The sequence below is a fragment of the Capricornis sumatraensis genome, chromosome 6 (assembly GCF_032405125.1).
Source record: "Capricornis sumatraensis isolate serow.1 chromosome 6, serow.2, whole genome shotgun sequence".
Taxonomy (NCBI): Eukaryota; Metazoa; Chordata; class Mammalia; order Artiodactyla; family Bovidae; genus Capricornis; species Capricornis sumatraensis.
In genome coordinates, this window is record NC_091074.1 from 68558931 (window position 1) to 68578490 (window position 19560).

A 19560-nucleotide genomic window follows, 5' to 3' on the forward strand; every position below is an offset into this window, starting at 1 on the left:
GCCCCAAGCATCCAGTATCACGCATTGAACCTGGACTGGAAATTCATTTCATATATGATATTATACATGTTTCAATGCCATTCTCCCAAATCATCCCACCCTCTCCTTCTCCCACAGAGTCCAAAAGACTGTTCTACACATCTGTGTCTCTTGCTGTCTCGCACACAGGGTTATCGTTACTATCTTTCTAAATTCCATATATATGCATTAGTATACTGTATTGGTGTTTTTCTTTCTGGCTTACTTCACTCTGTATAATAGGCTCCAGTTTCATCCACCTCATTAGAACTGATTCAAATGTATTCTTTTTAATGGCTGAGTAATACTCCATTGTGTATATGTACCACAACTTTCTTATCCATTCATCTGCTGATGGACATCTAGGTTGCTTCCATGTCCTGGCTATTATAAACAGTGCTGCAATGAACACTGAGTGCTGCAATGAACATTGGGGTACACGTGTCTCTTTCAATTCTGGTTTCCTCAGTGTGTATGCCCAGCAGTGGGACTGCTGGGTCATAAAGCAGTTCTATTTCCAGTTTTTAAAGGAATCTCTACACTGTTTTCGATAGTGGCTGTACTAGTTTGCATTCCCACCAACAGTGTAAGAGGGTTCCCTTTTCACCACACCCTCTCCAGCATTTATTGCTTGTAGACTTTTGGATCGCAGCCATTCTGACTGGCGTGAAATGGTACCTCATTGTGGTTTTGATTTGCATTTCTCTGATAATGAGTGATGTTGAGGATCTTTTCGTGTGTTTGTTAGCCATCTGTACATCTTCTTTGGAGAAATGTCTAGTTCTTTGGCCCATTTTTTGATTGGGTGGTTTATTTTTCTGGAATTGAGCTGGAGGACTTGCCTGTATATTTTTGAGATTAGCTGTTTGTCAGTTGCTTTATTTGCTATTATTTTCTCCCATTCCAAAGGCTGTCGTTTCACCTTGCTTATAGTTTCCTTTGTTGTGCAGAAACTTTAAATTTTAATTAGGCCCCATTTGTTTATTTTTGCTTTTATTTCCAGTATTCTGGGAGATGGGTCATAGAGGATCCTGCTGTGATTTATGTCAGAGAGTGTTTTGCCTATGTTCTCCTCTAGGAGTTTTATAGTTTCTGGTCTTACATTTATATCTTTAATCCATTTGGAGTTCATTTTTGTGTATGGTGTTATAAAGTGTTCTAGTTTCATTTTTTAACAAGTGGTTGACTACTTTTCCCAGCACCACTTGTTAAAGAGATGGTCTTTAATCCATTGTATATTCTTGCCTCCTTTGTCAAAGATAAGGTGTCCATAGGTGTGTGGATTTGTCTCTGGGCTTTCTATTTTGTTCCATTGATCTATATTTCTGTCTTTGTGCCAGTACCATACTGTCTTGATGACTGTGGCTTTGTAGTAGAGCCTGAAGTCAGGCAGGTTGATTCCTCCAGTTTCATTCTTCTTTCTCAAGATTGCTTTGGCTATTTGAGGTTTTTTGTATTTCCATACAAATTGTGAAATTATTTGTTCTAGCTCTATGAAAAATACCATTGGTAGCTTGATAGGGATTGCATTGAATCTATAGATTGCTTTGGGTAGTATACTCATTTTCACTATATTGATTCTTCCGATCCATGAACACGGTATATTTCTCCATCTATTAGTGTCCTCTTTGATTTCTTTCACCAGTGTTATAGTTTTCTATATATAGGTCTTTAGTTTCTTTAGGTAGATATATTCCTAAATATCTTATTCTTTTCGTTGCAATGGTGAATGGAATTGTTTTCTTCTCATTCTATTTTCTCATTATTAGTGTATAGGAATGCAAGGGATTTCTGTGTGTTGATTTTATATCCTGCAACTTTACTATATTCATTGATTAGCTCTAGTAATTTTCTGGTGGAGTCTTTAGGGTTTTCTATGTAGAGGATCATGTCATCTGCAAACAGTGAGAGTTTTACTTCTTTCCCAATTTGGATTCCTTTTATTATTATTTTTTTGGCTCTGATTGCTGTGGCCAAAACTTCCAGAACTATGCTGAATAGTAGTGGTGAAGGTGGGCACCCTTGTCTTGTTCCTGACTTTAGGGGAAATGCTTTCAATTTTTCACCATTGAGGATAATGTTTGGTGTGGGTTTGTGATATATAGCTTTTATTATGTTGAAGTATGTTCCTTCTATTCCTGCTTTCTGGAGAGTTTTTAATCATAAATGGATGTTGAATTTTGTCAAAGGCTTTCTCTACATCTACTGAGGTAATCATATGGATTTTATTTTTCAATTTGTTAATGTGGTGTATTACGTTGATTGATTTGTGGATACTGAAGAATCCTTGCATCCCTGGGATAAAGCCCACTTGGTCATGGTGTATGATCTTTTTAATGTGTTGTTGGATTCTGATTGCTAGAATTTTGTTAAGGATTTTTGCATCTATGTTCATCAATGATATTGGCCTGTGGTTTTCTTTTTTTGTGGCATCTTTGTCAGGTTTTGGAATTAGGGTGATGGTGGCTTCATAGAATGAGTTTGGAAGTTTACCTTCCTCTGCAATTTTCTGGAAGAGTTTGAGTAGGATAGGTGTTAGCTCTTCTCTAAATTTTTGGTAGAATTCAGCTGTGAAGCTGTGTGGACCTGGGCTTTTGTTTGCTGGAAGATTTCTGATTACAGTTTCAATTTCTGTGCTTGTGATGGGTCTGTTAAGATTTTCTATTTCTTCACAGTTCAGTTTTAGAAAGTCGTACTTTTCTAAGAATTTGTCCATTTCTTCCACGGTGTCCATTTTATTGGCCTATAATTGCTGACAATAGTCTCTCATGATCCTTTGTATTTCTGTGTTGTCTGTTGTGATCTCTCCATTTTCATTTCTAATTTTATTGATTTTTCTCCCTTTGTTTCTTGATGAGTCTGGCTAATGGTTTGTCAATTTTATTTATCCTTTCAAAGAACCAGCTTTTGGCTTTGTTGATTTTTGCTATGGTCTCTTTTGTTTCTTTTGCATTTATTTCTGCCCAAATTTTTTAAGATTTCTTTCCTTCTACTAACCCTGGGGTTCTTCATTTCTTCCTTTTCTAGTTGCTTTACGTTATTTATTTGACTTTTTGCTTGTTTCTTGAGATATGCCTGTATTGCTATGAACTTTCTCCTTAGCACAGCTTTTATAGTGTCCCACAGGTTTTGGGTTGTTTTCATTTCCATTTGTTTCTATGCATATTTTGACTTCTTTTTTGAATTCTTCTGTGATTTGTTGGTTATTCAGCAGCGTGTTGTTCAGCCTCCATATGGTGGAATTTTCAATAGTTTTTCTCCTGTAATTGAGATCTAATCTTACTGCATTGTGGTCAGAAATGATGCTTGGAATGATTTCAATTTTTTTGAATTTACCAAGGCTAGATTTATAGCCCAAGATGTGATCTATCCTGGAGAAGGTTCTGTGTGCACTTGAGAAAAGGGTGAAATTTATTGTCTTGGGGTGAAATGTCCTATAGCTATCAATTAGGTCTAACTGGTCTATTGTATCATTTAAAGTTTGTGTTTCCTTGTTAGCTTTCTGTTTAGTTGATCTATCCATAAGTGTGAGTGGGGTATTAAAGTCTCCCACTATTATTGTGTTATTGTTAATTTCCCCTTTCATACTTGTTAGCATTTGTCTTACATATTGTGGTGCTCTTATGTTGGGTGCATATGTATTTATAATTGTTATATCTTCTTGGATTGATCCTTTGAACATTATGTAGTGGCCTTCTTTGTCTCTTTTCACAGCCTTTGTTTTAAAGTCTATTTTATTGGATATGAGTATTGCTACTCCTGCTTTCTTTTGGTCTCTATTTGCATGGAATATATTTTTCCAGCCCTTCACTTTCAGTCTGTATGTGTCCCCTGTTGTGAGGTGGGTCTCTTGTAGACAACATATATAGGGGTCTTGTTTTGGTATCCATTCAGCCAGTCTTTGTCTTTTGGTTGGGGCATTCAACCCATTTACGTTTAAGGTAATTATTGATAAGTATGATCCCGCTGCCATTTACTTTATTGTTTTGGGTTGGAGTTTATACACCCTTTTTGTGTTTCCTGTCTACAGAAGATCCTTTAGCATTTGTTGGAGAGCTGGTTTGGTGGTGCTGAATTCACTCAGCTTTTGCTTGTCTGTAAAGCTTCTGATTTCTCCTTCATATCTGAATGAAATCCTTGCTGGGTACAGTAATCTGGGCTGTAGGTTATTTTCTTTCATCACTTTAAGTATGTCTTGCCATTCCCTCCTGGACTGAAGAGTTTCTATTGAAAGATCAGCTGTTATCCTTATGGGAATCCCCTTGTGTGTTATTTGCTGTTTTTCCCTTGCTGCTTTTAATATTTGTTCTTTGTGTTTGATCTTTGTTAATTTGATTAATATGTGTCTTGGGGTGTTTCACCTTGGGTTTATCCTGTTTGGGACTCTCTGGGTTTCTTGGACTTGGGTGATTATTTCCTTTCCCATTTTAGGGAAGTTTTCAACTATTATCTCCTCAAGTAATTTCTCATGGTCTTTTCTTTTTGTCTTCTTCTTCTGGGACTCCTATGATTTGAATGTTGGGGCGTGTAACACTGTCCTGGAGGTCTCTGAGATTGTCCTCATTTAATTCGTTTTTCTTTTTTCCTCTCTGATTCATTTATTTCTACCATTCTATCTTCTACTTCACTAGTCCTATCTTCTGCCTCTGTTATTCTACTATTTGTTGCCTCCAGAGTTTTTTTGATCTCATTTATTGCATTATTCATTATATACTGACTCTTTTTTATTTCTTCTAGGTCCTTGTTAAAACTTTCTTGCATCTTCTCAATCCTTGTCTCTAGGCTATTTATCTGTGATTCCATTTTTATTTCAAGATTTTGGATCATTTTCACTATCATTATTTGGAATTCTCTATCAGGTAGATTTCCTATCTCCTCCTCTTTGGTTTGGTTTGGTGGGCACTTATCCTGTTCCTTTATCTGCTGGGTATTCCTCTTTCTCTTCATCTTGTTTATATTTCTGTGTTTGGTGTGGGCTTTCCGTATTCTGGCAGTTTGTGGAGTTATCTTTATTGTGGAGTTTCCTCGTGAACGGGTGGCTTGTCAAGGTTTCTTAGTTAGGGAAGCTTGTGTCGGTGTTCTGGTGGGTGGAGCTGGATTTCTTCTCTCTGGAGTGCAATGAAGTGTCCAGTAATGAGTTATGAGATGTCAATGGTTTTGGAGTGACTTTGGGCAGTCTGTATATTGGAGCTCAGGGCTGTGTTCCTGTGTTGTTGGAGAATTTGCATGGTATGTCTTGCTCTGGAATTTGTTGGCCCTTGGGTGGTGCTTGGTTTCAGAGTAGGTATGGAGGCGTTTGATGAGCTCGTGTCAATTAATGTTCCCTGGAGTCAGGAGTTCTCTGGTGTTCTCAAGATCTGGACTTAAGCCTCCTGCTTCTGGTTTTCAGTCTTATTTTTACAGTAGTCTCAAGACTTCTCCTTCTATACAGCACTGTTGATAAAACATCTAGGTTAAAGATGAAAAGTTTCTCCACAGTGAGGGACACCCAGAGAGGTTCATAGAGTTACATGGAGAAGCGAAGAGGAGGGAGTCAGAGGTGACCCAAATGAGATGAGGTGGAATCAACAGACAAGAGAGCAAGCTAGCCAGTAATCATTTCCTTATGTGCACTCCACAACTGGTCTGCTCAGAGATGTTCACGGAGTTATACAGAGAAGAGAAGAGGGAGGAAGGAGACAGAGGTGGCCAGGAGGATAAAAGGGGGGAATCAAAAGCAGAGAGCCAGATCCAGCCAGTGATCAGTTCCCTAAGTGTTCTCCACCATCTGAACACACAGAGATTCACAGAGTTGGGTAGAGAAGAGAGGGGGTAGGGAGGAGACACAGGTGACCTGGTGGAGAAAAAGGAGAGTCCAAAGGGGGAGAGAGCAGTCAAGCCAGTAATCTCGCTCCCAAGTAAAAATGGGTACTGAAGATTGGGTTCTTAAAGGTACAAAATTGATAACAAATACCAAAAAGCAAAGATTAAACATCTAGAGTTTGGAATTTCAAAAATACAATATTAAAGAAAAGAAGAAAGAAAAAAACAGTCAAATATATATATATATGAAGTTTACTTTAAAAAACAGGGTCTTTTTTTTTCTTGCAAAGTCACAGTAGGTTATAAAAGTGAAAATTAAAGGAGTAATAGAGGACTTAAAAATTAAAAAAAAAAAGAATGATCATAAAAATAGTAAAAATATATCTAGAACTTTCTCTGGTGGTGTTGTGGGCAGTGTGGGGTCAGTTCATTTTCGGATAGTTCCTTGGTCCGGCTTATATTTCTCGAGATCTATAGGCCCCTTCCTATGTAGTCGGTACTAACGACAGGGTTTTAACCTACTGCACCTGTCACTTCCAAGGCGGTTCCCTCTGTTTTAGCTTCTTCTGTTTGCTGGTCTATTCAGTGCCTGACTTCCTCCCTGATAAAAAGGGGGAGGTGGTGGACACTTTTTTAGGCTCACTTGTTCAGTCACGCTGTGGGGAGGGAGGGATGCTGCAAACAAATAACACTGGCGGAGTGCTCGCAGTGCCTCAGCCACACTGGGCCTGCCCCCGCTCACGGCGCGTGTGCCCTCCCTACCCACACTGCTCAGGCTCTAGGTTGCTCTGCCGGGAACTGTCCAAGGCTGGCCCTGGGCTGCATGTACCTCCCAGGTCTAAGCCACTCAGGTTCAGGCACTTGGGTAGTCCTCAGAGGCGCAGACTTGGTTGGGCCTGTGTTTTGTGCCCTTCCCAGGTCTGAGCAGCTCAGGTGATGAGGTGTTTGGCAAGCACAGCCAGTGCGACTTATCGCCTCCCCCGTCCCTGCCACTCGGTTTGCTGGGTGTACAACCGGCACACCTTCTCAGGCGGATGTTGACTATCCAGGACCCCAAGATGTCTTAGTTAGCAAAGAAGCCTGCTTGCAGTTTGGTAGATAATGTCTCTGTGGGGCTGCGATTGCCCCCCTTCCGGCTCTGGCTGCCTGCCACCGGAGGGGGATGGTCTGCAGCTGGCTAGTTCTGTTCAGTCCTTTATTTTGTGCGCAGGCCTGGCTGTGTCTTAGGGCTTTTCACGTGGTAGCTATCCCACAGTCTGGTTTGCTAGCCCAAGTTAGTTTGCTCAGATTGCCCTCGGGGCATTCAGGCCAGATCCTTACTCTAAGCAATGCAGCCCAGGCCTCCCTGCCCAGCCCCCACTTGCTAGTGGCAGGTGCAGGCATTTGCGCTGCTTCTCTGCTGGAGGAGTTACCACTGGGCTCGTAATCTGTGGGTTTTAATTATTTATTTATTTTTCCTCCCTGTTATGTTGCCCTCTGTGCTTCTAAGGCTTGCCACACACTCGGCAGTGAGAGTGTTCCCTGGTGTTGGGAACTTGTCTCTTTGTAAGACTCCCTTCCCGGGACAGAGCTCCGTCCCTACCTCTTTTCTCTGTTTTTTGTCTTTTATATTTCTTCCTACCTCCTTTCGAAGACAATGGGCTGCTTTTCTGGGTGCCTGATGTCCTCTGCCAGCATTCACAAGTTGTTTTGTGGAATTTACTCAGCGTTTAAATGTTCTTTTGATGAATTTGTGGGGGAGAAAGTGGTCTCCCCGTCCTATTCCTCTGCCATCTTAGGACCGCCCCCTGGATTGTACACTTTACATGTGAACTGTATCTCAGTAGTTGCTATTAAGAAAGATGCTATAATAAGCAGAATCTTTAGGTAAATCCCTCAAATTTTACAGGTATGAGACTTTTCGACCTAATATAAAACATTCTAGAGTTAAAACCCGTAAGATTTGTAGGCAACATAAAAATCCAGAACAGCACTGTCTAGAACCTTCTCAGGTGACAGAAATGCCATATACCTATATCTTCTGATATAGCATCACTGGCTAGCACAACTAAAAATTTTAACTTTAACAGCTATCTTATTGGACAGCACAAGCCTAGACTATGAAAACAGTCATAACTTACCTTCATCAAGTTATCTTTGACTTCCAAGCTTTTATTTCATGAAGGTGGAAAAGGAAATTTAATACAGAAAGATGTCAGAAAAATGTACTTACAAAGTCTGTTCTGACTGGTGGTTGTTAGGATTGAACCGGTAAGAAGGAAGTTGTTCAATATCTGCTTTAGTTAGTCCTCGAGGCTTTGCCTCTCCCAGTCGCTCTGCTAGGTTTAACAGGGCCTACAAAGGGAAAGAAAGACATATCTGCATATCCTTCTTTGAATTTTATATTCCAACATATATATTTCTAAAACTAGCTTTATTATGGAAAAAATTTTAAATATATACTGAAGTAGAAAAATAGTATAAAGAAATTAATTCCATATGCCCATTACCCAGGCTCAACAGTTCATGGCTAATTTTATTTCATTTTTCACTGTCCACTCCTACACCCACATTATTTTAAAGAAACCTAAAACATCGTATTTCACTGGTAAAATAGTTCTGCTTTTATGTTTAAGGCAGTCTGTCAACCTCAGTATCTTGGACACTTGAGGCTTGGGTACAGTTTTGTTGTAGGGGGTTGTCCTATGCACTGTAGGATGTTTAGCAGTAACACTCGTCTTTACAATATCTGCAGTGGCTCAGCACTGAAGAATCTGCCTGTAATGCAGGAGCCGCGGATTCAATCCCTGGATCTGGAAGATCCCCTGGAGGAGGGAATGGCAATCCACTCCAGTATTCTTGCCTGGAGAATTGCATGGACTGAGGAGCCTGGCAAGGAGGATCGCCAAGAGTCAGATATGACTGAAGCAACTTAGCCCATGTGTGATGGTCGATACGAAAGTATCTCCAGACTTTGCTAAATACCTTTTAAGGGATAAAACTGTCCCCAGGTTGAGAACCACCAGCACTTTAAAAACTAAAAGACTATTTAAAATATAACAACAGTAACATCATTACACTCTCCAAACTAGTAATTCCTTAATGTTAAATATCTTTGATTGTTTCAATTATTTTCAATACTCTTTGAAATAGTTTATTCAAATTAGGATCCAAATAAACCCATGTTACCAATGCCTGATGTCTCAAGTATCTATTTTTACTCTTATATTTGTTACAGAAACCAGGTCAACGGCCTGTAGAAGTTCCCAGTCTGAATTTTACTGACTGAACCTCCCCACACCTATTCCTGTGGTTTAATACATTCCTTGTCCTCTCTACTTCCTAAAATTTGGAAGGTTTTACTATTTCCATCATACAGCTCAGCATGTCTTGTTTTTATGTTAGTTAGCACTGATGAACACTGCCTAGGATCCATTAATTCATTAAAAATTGTAATATTCTATTCCTCTTTATTAGATAAAATGCTTCTTATATTGATCAACTGCCTCATATCAAACTATACTTAGTTGCATAATTTATATGAAATAGGAAGGATAAGACCAACGAATTTATTTTCTATTTTTTTTTTTTTGAAGTATCACTGATGAACTCATGGATTTTAACTCAGGTGGTAAGTTTCAACACATTGTAGCTATTATGTTTATTGATTTTACCCTAGTCCCTCCATTTTCCTGGTTTTCCATAGTTCTAACTGTTCGTTTGCTTTCTATAATCAGGCAGCCATGTACAGGTCGCTTGCCCCCCACCCCCTCTTTTAAGGCTACCACTGGGAAAGAGAATAGGTAACAAAGAAACATTGATGGACAATGAGAGGAATAAGCTGAACTTTCTGTAGACTCAATAATCAGTGCTGTAGTAACTGCTGCTACTTCTGGTACAGCTTTATTTGGAGAAATGGGTCACCTAAAAGACCCTGTCCCCATTCCCCATGCATGCCCCTCAGTGTCTCTAAATGCTAAATAGATGGTAACTTGTTAAATTTTATCAATGCTGACTACAATTAGCTATAAAATTTATGATATAGGTGATATATCTTTTATACCTCTATTTTATATTCTACAGGACACTTAGGTCAACTAATACAATTTATGACTACTATGTTAAGGCCTTATTGGATGGAGAGTAAAATGATATTGAGCCCTTAACAAATCTACATGATCAGAAGGCAAGACAACTGAAGGCAGGACATAATAATTAGGCATAGTTGTATAACACCTATGAGGGCAAGAAGGAGAGAGACTCATACAGACCTGGGGATAGACCAGAAATGCCTATCACAGAGGCAGCGTTAGCTGGGTCTTGAAAGACAGCCATGTGCAAGAAGTGGGCAGAGTTCTTAAGAAGAATCAAGGGGAGTAAAGGCACTGAAGCAAGGATGCACAGGAGAGACTCAAAAAATGATGAGTACTCTGGAATAGGGAATGCTGGAGGCATGCACACTATGCAATAAAACCACAGACAGCAAATACTTTCTTGACTGGATTAAAGTACGACTTTGCAGAAGATTAAACATAGTCATCCCTAAATATAATTCAGAAAGAGACTCTAACGCCAAACACAAAATATTTTTCTTTTACTGGGATGGTATCACTGTTTTTACCACTGATATGTATATGATCTGTTTAACAAGAGAGCTGTCTTGCTTTCAGCAATATGACTTATGATAATTTTAGTACAGAATGCCTAAAGGATCACCAACTCCTTTTCTTACTACTCTGTTCAAAACTAGCATAAACAGTGTAGAAACATAAAATTATTATAGCCCATTTCTCAAGAAATCTGAGACTGGAATCCAAAGGACACTGAAGTGTGACTGTACATGCAGAAAGTAACATAATAGCATTTTAAAAATGACAAAAGAATATAGCATTTGGCCTGATTTCTTCCACGTGCATTAAAAAGGGGGAGGGATGCTGTGAGACTGTGTGTGTCTTTCCTCTCTGTACCCAGATTCCATTTACCTAAAAACAAATAACAAAAAACCTGTTCCAATATTTATATTGTATAGAGATTGAGTGAGGCTGGGCTAAGCAGCAGCCAGCCAGCAGTACCCAGACAAAGTCACAGTCACTCACATTCAACATTCCCAGATCCAAACATGTCTTCCAACCCTTTAACTGACCACTGTACTCCAAACCTCAAATAATATAACAATGTCAACATCATCTACATTAAGTGGTACTGTCTATTTGCCCTGGCATCTTGGAGTCAGCCCTCTTCATGAGCTATTGCAGTCCTTTTGCAGACCATCTTCTCTTGCAACCCTCCCACTCACAACCCTGACAGTACCATAAACCATTCAATGATCAAATCCTGTTGATTCTAGTGTTAAAATGTTTTTCAAAGTGTATTCTTTTCTACTTCAAGTTTTCATAGTTCAAAACTTGCATGGTTTTATAATTTACTGTCTGGTAAAAATTGGTTACCCCGCCACCAACTCTGAACCACTTCATCTATTTCTTCATGCTACGAATTATAATTCTGACTCTTTAAGACAGCAATCTGATCGATAAACACCAAAATATTTAGTGGCTCCTTCCTCTCACAATATTCAAAATTATGTTCATTCTGTACCAGGTGAAAGCACAGGGCACTCAAATACAACGAGCTGAGTTTTTCAATCAAATCTCCAGTTTCTCCTCTCACTTTAGCCAGATATTATGTTCTTCCTCAAGAATACCCAGCATTTCCCTGCCTCAATCTTAGGCATGAAAAAGCTTTCCCATCCCTCAGGAACTGACTGTTCACACTTCTGTGGCCGCAAAATGTTTTCAGAACATCCAATCATAATTCATCATTTTCTCATTTACATTCTCTCACAGGCATTGTATGTAAATTCTAATAGAGAACACCAGTCTATCTTGTTATCATAACTATGTGGTACATGTTGAAATAATTTTTGACATATTTGTATCTTGAAATATACAATGGATTTACCTAGTGTTTAATTAGATGAATGAGTTGAGTAATACAGTATTTTTATGCATACAAAGTTCCCCAAATCAACTCACAGTTCATCTACTAACCTCGTAATTTTCTACTTCTCCATCTTCCACATCCAATTCAAAGCTGAAAGTTGGGCCCACTGCAGGTGGCACTGGAAGCATTGATCTGCAGTGAAAATAACCAACACAAGGATTGATACATTAATGAATTATATCAATGAATAGGATGAGAAGAACATGGCCAGTGCTACAGAGATAAAGAATGGTCAGTGTTGATCAGTGACAACCCTTTAAAGAAACTGATTTTACTAGCAATAAACAATTAAAAACTGACATTAAAAAAATATCATTTGCAACAGCATAAAAAAACATGAAATATTACAGATGAATTTAACAAAACATGTGCAAGACCTGTAAAATAAAAATTGTAAAAATACTGCTACGACAAATTTGAGAAGGTAATAGAGAGAGAAATATACCATATAAGTAGGTCAGAAGATTCAATATTGTTAAAGATGTCAATTCCCTTTCAAAACTCATCTACAGATTTCACGTAATCCCTACCAAATTCCAGCTTTTTTCAAGTAGAAACTGATTTTAAAATTTATATGGACATGCAAAAGACTTTAAATAAAATCAGTTTAAGAACAACATTGGGAGATTTATAGTATCTGATTTTAAGATAATAAAGATACAATTTTCAAAATACTATGATATAGGCATATAGCCCTCTGGTATAAAAACAACATTCCCTAGCCTTTCTAGAAGTACTTACAGACATGGGCCTAGATTCTAACCATTAGGATCTCAGCAGGAGTCATACATGCAACTTCTAGGAATTATCCTTGAGAGGAAGCAGGTAGGCAGAGAGATTCGGTTTCATTTTTGCTAGTTAGAATGTGGATGTGATGGCCAGAGCCTGAGAAGTCATCTTATATCATGCAGCTGCTGCTGCTGCTAAGTCACTTCAGTCATGTCCGACTCTGTGCGACCCCAAAGACCACAGCCCACCAGCCTCCCCCATCCCTGGGATTCTCCAGGCAAGAACATTGGAGTGGGTTGCCACTTCCTTCTCCAATGCATGAAAGTGAAAAGTGAAAGTGAAGTCGGTCAGTCATGTCCGACTCTTAGCGACCCCATGGACTCCAGCCCACCAGGCTCTTCCGTCCATGGGATTTTCCAGGCAAGGAAGCCATAAAATTTTGAGGATGGCAGACCCATTCCTGAGCTATGGAGCTAACAGACCATGTCTGAATCACCTAATTCTAGACTTCACTTCACGAGAAAGATAAAAAGAACTATGATGTTTCACCTATGGGTGTGTCTGTTACAAATCTAATCCTAGCAGAGTATTTCTAAGGCACAGATATAACTTCTCTCTCTCACTTCCCTTGAGAGAAGTGGCAGCATTAAGTGCTAGATAACCATGGAAAGTGGCAAGTGATGCCTGCTGTGAAAGAGGCAAACCATTTAAGCTTCTCTACCTGACTTCTGGTGCACCCCTGCCCCTACTTCTCCCCTGACCTTGCTCAATGGACCCCCACCCCAACCACTTAACATCAAATAAAAACAAGTATCTAAGACACATAAAACTGTTCATAAAGGGAAGAGTATCTCAAGGGTGTCAAAACTCAGAACTCATTAAAAAATAAGACAGAACTTACAACACATATGGTAGTAAGCTGGGATGGTAGGGGGGTGGTGGTATGGGCTGCTGGGATCTGTATCTACTGCGTCCTGTGAGCCTCCGAGGCATAAATGGAGGATAAGGCTGTAGAGAAAGAATGTTAAGACAATTTAAGATCATTCTATATCCACAACTTTTTCAGGTGCTGAATAAAGGCTCTTCTTTTTCAAAAACCTAGGAAGTTATTTATTGTTCAAGGGTATTTAGTATTTCTTAAATGTTAACAAAGGTGCAGCAACTAGTTTAAAACAAGAATACTCTTAAGTGTGCTTCTACACACAATTTTAAAATTTGAAACATGTAGAGTTATACTGAAGCAGAACTCAAAACAAGTTAGTTACCAAAGCAAGCAATAAATTAATAACAATGAATGAAAACTTACTACTCCATACGAAACCTCCTGATGCAAAGGATCATGTGTTAGGAACTGCAAAGGAGCTGATGGAGGTAATGTCGGGGGATGGGCAGATGGAGGGTAAGTAAAACCTCCCACAGGAAGATGTTCTCCTAAGAGTTCCACTTCGTTTTCTATCCTCTGCAGAGGCTGAGTGGGGGAAAAAGCAAACAAATATACTTCCAGTGTTCAGACAGACAGACTGTGCTTTATAACAAAAATTAAAAAAACCCAAAGATATCTTTTGGGTCATGCATTTCCTGATGTTCACATCAATCTAAATTCATACATGTGGACATATAGCCTACAGTAAAATCTTACTGCCTTTAACTGAATTTCAATAAGAAAATCTCTCAAAACATGTTATTACACATTTCCACTATTCACTAATGGATACATTTCTTTCACTATTTGAACTTTCCCTTAAAAATGATATAAGGAAAGACAAAAAGTCATGTAGTAAGCCAGTTACATAAAAGTTGAAGTTACTTAAGTCATAGCACACTGAACTACATCAATTTCAGACACAACTTTTAACAGATGAAATCAAAGATGGTGTACACTGTAAATGGGAACTAGGGCTAAATAGTTTAGAACACAGCAGGAAGTTATTTTATAGTAGAAACCTTATGGGCTTTGGCACTAGACAAACTCTCGGTGCTGTAAATAATGAGCCCTGTGGCTCTTACAGAAATTACTTAATCTGAACCTTACTTAATCTGTCATCTGTAGAACTGACATGTTCACAGCCTACTTCCAAAGTGTGATTTGAACACCAAGACAATGTTCAGAAAGCACACAGTGCTTTGCAAAGCACGTAGCCTATGTTGCCCCCTCCCCCCAATCTTAAAAAAAAAAAAAAAGCTTGAGATAAAATTCACCCTGCTAAGGGGTACAATTCAGTGGATTTTAGTATATTCACAAGAGTTGTACAATCATCACCACTATCTAATTTCCCTCAGTCCTTCCCAAGTTCTAGACAACTGCTAATGTACTTTACATTTCTATACCTTTGCTTATTTTGGACATCTCATATATATGGAATCACACAGGATGTGGCCCTTGTATCTGGCTTCTTTCACTTAGCATGGTTTCAAGGTTCATCCATCTTGTAGTTTGTATATTAGTACTTTGTTCTTTTTGGAGTTGGATGATCATCTACTGGATACATATACCATGCCTTGTTTATCCACTCATCAGTTAATGGACACTGGAATGTTTCTACTTATGGCTATTAGGAATAATGCTGCTATGAACATTTGTGTACACATTTTGGGGCTGATGTTTTCAATCTGATCTCTTGGGAACATGTATTCTTAAATGTTAGTCTAACTTCTTCCCACAGTTAAGAGAACAGCAACACATTATTCAAATACAAGCAACTGCTAACAGTTACTTTGGAAGCTTATGCATGCTTGTATGATGGCTAAATTTAGTTTTAACCTTGAATTCCCAGGTACTGGAAGCTTCCTAAGGAACATCCTGGCATGAATCCTGTCCTGATTCTAATAAAAGATTTTCTTGTGGGAGTAGTTTCAACTTTTCAGATTAGCCAAACTTCTGTCATAATTGGCTCCTAGTTTTCAGGAAAGCAGCCAAGTAAGCTCGTATCTCACCTCTTCTTGAGACTAAGCATGGTGTATAAATCCTAAGTAAAGCATGGTGAGGCTCTGTTAGGGTAAACCATCAAGCTCCATTCACAAGGCCATTTCCACTCAAAGCATTTCCATATGTTCTCTCCCTTATTCTCCTTTAATCATGGTTCAGATGTTCGACTTGGCCTGTCTAGAATACAATGGAGTCTTCTTCCTGTGTGTTTCCTCCAACTGATCCCTCCAGGCCCTGGAAATATTATGCTTCTCAGCTATATTCCAGCTCCAGGACAGAGTGAACTATGCTAACAGAGTATCTCATCTACTTTTCATCAGAACACAGCATAAAGCCAGACTTTGGAAAAAAACAATTACTTACTTGCTTAAAGTAATATAAATATTATTCTAACAAGTATAAACATTTTTATAATATTTTCATTTTCCCACTTTAGAAACGTATGAAAGGAAAAACTAGAACTGTTTTTTTTTCCAGATTCAATTTCCAAAGGATTGCAGATACAAAAGAATAAATTTGATTAGACAAGTTTCATATAAAATAACTAGAAAAACTTAATAAACCAAGTAACTGTAGGTACAATTATTGCTTATATATATTTCTATGTGTGGGGATTCTTAGTTCTTTTAAGAACCAGGAAAGTGTCATAGTTACAATTTTTAAATGATAACTTAAACATCTATTAAATTAATCTGTCTTTTATGTCTAAACATTCTGTAAAAGTTAAAAGACAAAAAAGATACGTACCGATCGTGACTGCTGTGTTTGGAAAGGGACAAACTGGCTTGGAGGTGGCAAATGAGGAGGATGATGAGGAGAAAGATGGGGAGGATGTAAAATAAACGGATCACTGGAAATAAGGGGTGGAAACGCAGCATACGGTACTGGTAAGTGCTGAACAGAACATGCTTGAAGCATCTGTAAAAGAAATCATTATTTTTTGTTGAGAGTATCAGAATATAGTAATTTTAAAAAATACTATACAATCAGATCGAAATGTTACTGCCACAGTCCTCCCAGAATCATAAAAATGTCTTAATAACCTATAGTAACAATGAGATACTTGTGCATTTTTGCATTTATTAGTAAAATAAATGGTAACTAGTAATTATTCTGGATTTTACGTAGCTCTTACAAATCAGTCAAAACACTTCTCTTTTACTTAAGCTTTTGTAATACCTAAGAAAATAAAGGGAAAGTGCCAGAGAAGGAATCTCTTCCCACTTGGCTTAAAATGTAGCAGACATTACTACTTTCCAAGAAGCTGTCCTTTTCAATCTTGTAGATTTTTTTATTTCTAAGAGTGCAATTCACAACTAAATGCTTTATGATCTCTCAATATTTTAGTTTGCTAATTTAGCACACTGGTTCTATAATCTATTAACGAGAAACCATGCATGGGTAAATTAATCTATTAAATTGGTGTTAGTATTTGTATGTATGTGTTTGTTTTAATCCCAAATTCAGACAAGATTATTAGGATTATATTAAGATTTAGCAAAGTGCTTTACTTTGAAGACTTTATTGACCTTAACAAGTCATTTAAATTCTTTGGTTTTCAGCAACCTATTTTTCAAATAAGAGGGCTGAACTAGGGGCTGGTAAAGGATAAAGTATAAGCTTATAAGAGGCAAAGAATTGAGTATGAACTCTTGTTTTCTCATGCTAATTGCTTCTATGATATTAAGCACACCATTTTCAATTTCATCATTTAGAAAATGAGGGTACTATTTTCATCACAGGCTCCCTATAGTATGGAATAAGTAAGTCTAAGCAACTCAAAGTGCCTATTAAAAACCCAGCAAGTGCTGAGACTACTGATGTTGATCACCAAATTCTCTGAGACTTTATTACTAATCAGTTCAATATCCTAAGTTAAAACCTGAAGGACAATCTTTATTAAGGTTTAATTATAAACAGTGCAGACATGTGAAGGAACATGCTTTGACCTTCAAAGAATGTTAAAATATGTGTAATTTAATCAATGTAAAAACATACCAAGTTTTAAAGCTAATTCTACTGAACTGTTACTGTACAGGTGCAACTGAGATCACTGTTGCAATAAAATTGCATTTTTTTACTTGAAAGTGAAAAGCTCCAAGTTTCTTGTGTTTTGTTGATATAACATATTTAGCCACTCTATAGAAGCACTGCACAGACTTACTGGAGGAGGCACACTACAGACAGGGAGGTGCTGTCCACTGAAAACCACAGAGCATCCTGGGACCTGTTGTGTACTGCAAGCAGGGATGTGCTGGCCTGTGCAGAGGGGAATCCCATGTGGTGCCACTGTTGTTACTGTGTAAGAAACAGGGACAGTGCCCTGATGGAGCTATTAGAAGAGAGAAACAGAACAGAAAGACTTGAGTGTGAGTTTGGATAAACTTTTAACAGTTTGGATAAAACATCAATTATTAAAAATTAAAATCTGGGCATTTATTGATTCTACTCTTAACTGCACAGATTGTTCACAATGTACTTCTGCAACAGTTTCAACCAAAATATTCTTGTTACTGTAGAGAAAAACTGTTTCAAGAGCAGTATATGATATCCACTGAACTGGGCCTGACTCTTCGCTCAAAAAAACTTGAAAAGTCCAGGAGATAATGAACTGCTATATTAACTCTTCAAGCCTGCTCTACAGAGCAGAAAACTTTTCTGAGGAGGAAATCTGGAAAAAAGAAACATGTCTTCTAATAACCTGCTCACATTCAACAGGAGGGAAAAAACCATTTGTTTAATTGCAACTAGTGAAATGTTAAGTAGCATTTTAAAAAATTAAATAATTCCCTTCTCCCCTGGTTAGTTTTATTCCCATCCTGTCTGGAAGCAAACAACATTTAAAAATGCATCCTCCTGTATCATTCTCCATGAGCATATAAACATAAGCATGAACCACTGTCATGCTTGTTTTTGTTCTTAACAGAAATGAGATATTACCTTGCAACTTACTTTTTCCAATTAATATTGTAGATATCTCTTTAAAGAAATTAAGGCCAATGCATTCTTTTTGACACTAACAAGATATTTCAAATACAGTCATCATTTTAACACAATCCTATCATTCATAAAGGACTTTAAGTTGTATTCACCTTTTACCAATACCGAAAACAACCATAAAAAACATCACTGAACATATATCCTTACACATTAGTTTCATTTATTTCACAGGGATTACTGGGTAAAGGGGTAAATATATTTTAAACTTTAGCAAAAGTCTGGATGGATTAAATCACAATCCCAATGGTAGTAACAAGACTCTCAGCACCTCCACTCAAGGCAGATGTACAATATTTGCATAACAAGCATGCTTGCTTGTTATACAAATACTACAATGGGGGAAGGGGGAAAAACCAGTATCTACCCGGTTTAAATTTTTATTTCTCAGATTAGAGAGGTTGAACATCTTTTAATATGCTTATTATCATCTAGATTTCCTTTTATGTAAATAATCTATATCCTTTGTTCACTGCCCACTTTCTACAAGGCTGTCCATTCACATTAACTTATAGTTTGGCTCTTTACTTAGAGATACATGCAATATTTTCTCAGTCTATGATCTCTCTTTTGATAAATCTTTTATTTAATGGTAAATCAACACTCCCCTTTCCTCTAAACTGAACTACCTCTTTCTTTCTATTCAGTAACTTCCCAAACATACCTAGATCTATTTTGTGCCAAATTTGTGTTGTCTCAATTATAGTCTCTTACTAGAAAAGTCAGTATTTAGTAAGACAAGTTCTTCTCATTATCATACTTTCTTCTCATTTTATTTTTGGGCCATTTTTATACATTTATTCTTATGTAAATAACCTCAAATAATTTTACTCAGTTTCAAAATCCACTGGAATCCTAATTTATATTAACTGTATTAAATGTTATTTTACAAAGAACAATTTTATATTCAGGCTTTTTGTTAAAATATCATGTCACTACATGATCACTACTATAGTACTATACCTCCAAGAAATTAGGTTTCTTCATAAATAATACCACTTACTAAATTTATTACTCAAAATTCTTTTGTAAGTTTGGAGGCTTTGTTATACTGCTGATAGGTTACCTATTTCCAAACCAAACTGGTTAATTATTCTCGCAAAAATGCC

At 37.7% G+C, this 19560-nt stretch overlaps 1 protein-coding gene across 1 annotated transcript in view; it reads right to left on the reverse strand.

The window, feature by feature from the left end:
* RNF38 (ring finger protein 38) overlaps nucleotides 1-19560 on the reverse strand; it is a 62233-nt gene that overhangs the window by 7860 nt on the left and 34813 nt on the right. Inside the window, exons 4-9 of the mRNA XM_068973686.1 lie at nucleotides 17619-17786; nucleotides 16202-16372; nucleotides 13835-13996; nucleotides 13430-13536; nucleotides 11847-11931; nucleotides 8033-8154 (exon numbers count right to left, since the gene is read on the reverse strand). Coding sequence (XP_068829787.1) covers nucleotides 8033-8154; nucleotides 11847-11931; nucleotides 13430-13536; nucleotides 13835-13996; nucleotides 16202-16372; nucleotides 17619-17786 — 815 coding nt within the window. The remainder of the gene's footprint in view (nucleotides 1-8032; nucleotides 8155-11846; nucleotides 11932-13429; nucleotides 13537-13834; nucleotides 13997-16201; nucleotides 16373-17618; nucleotides 17787-19560) is intronic.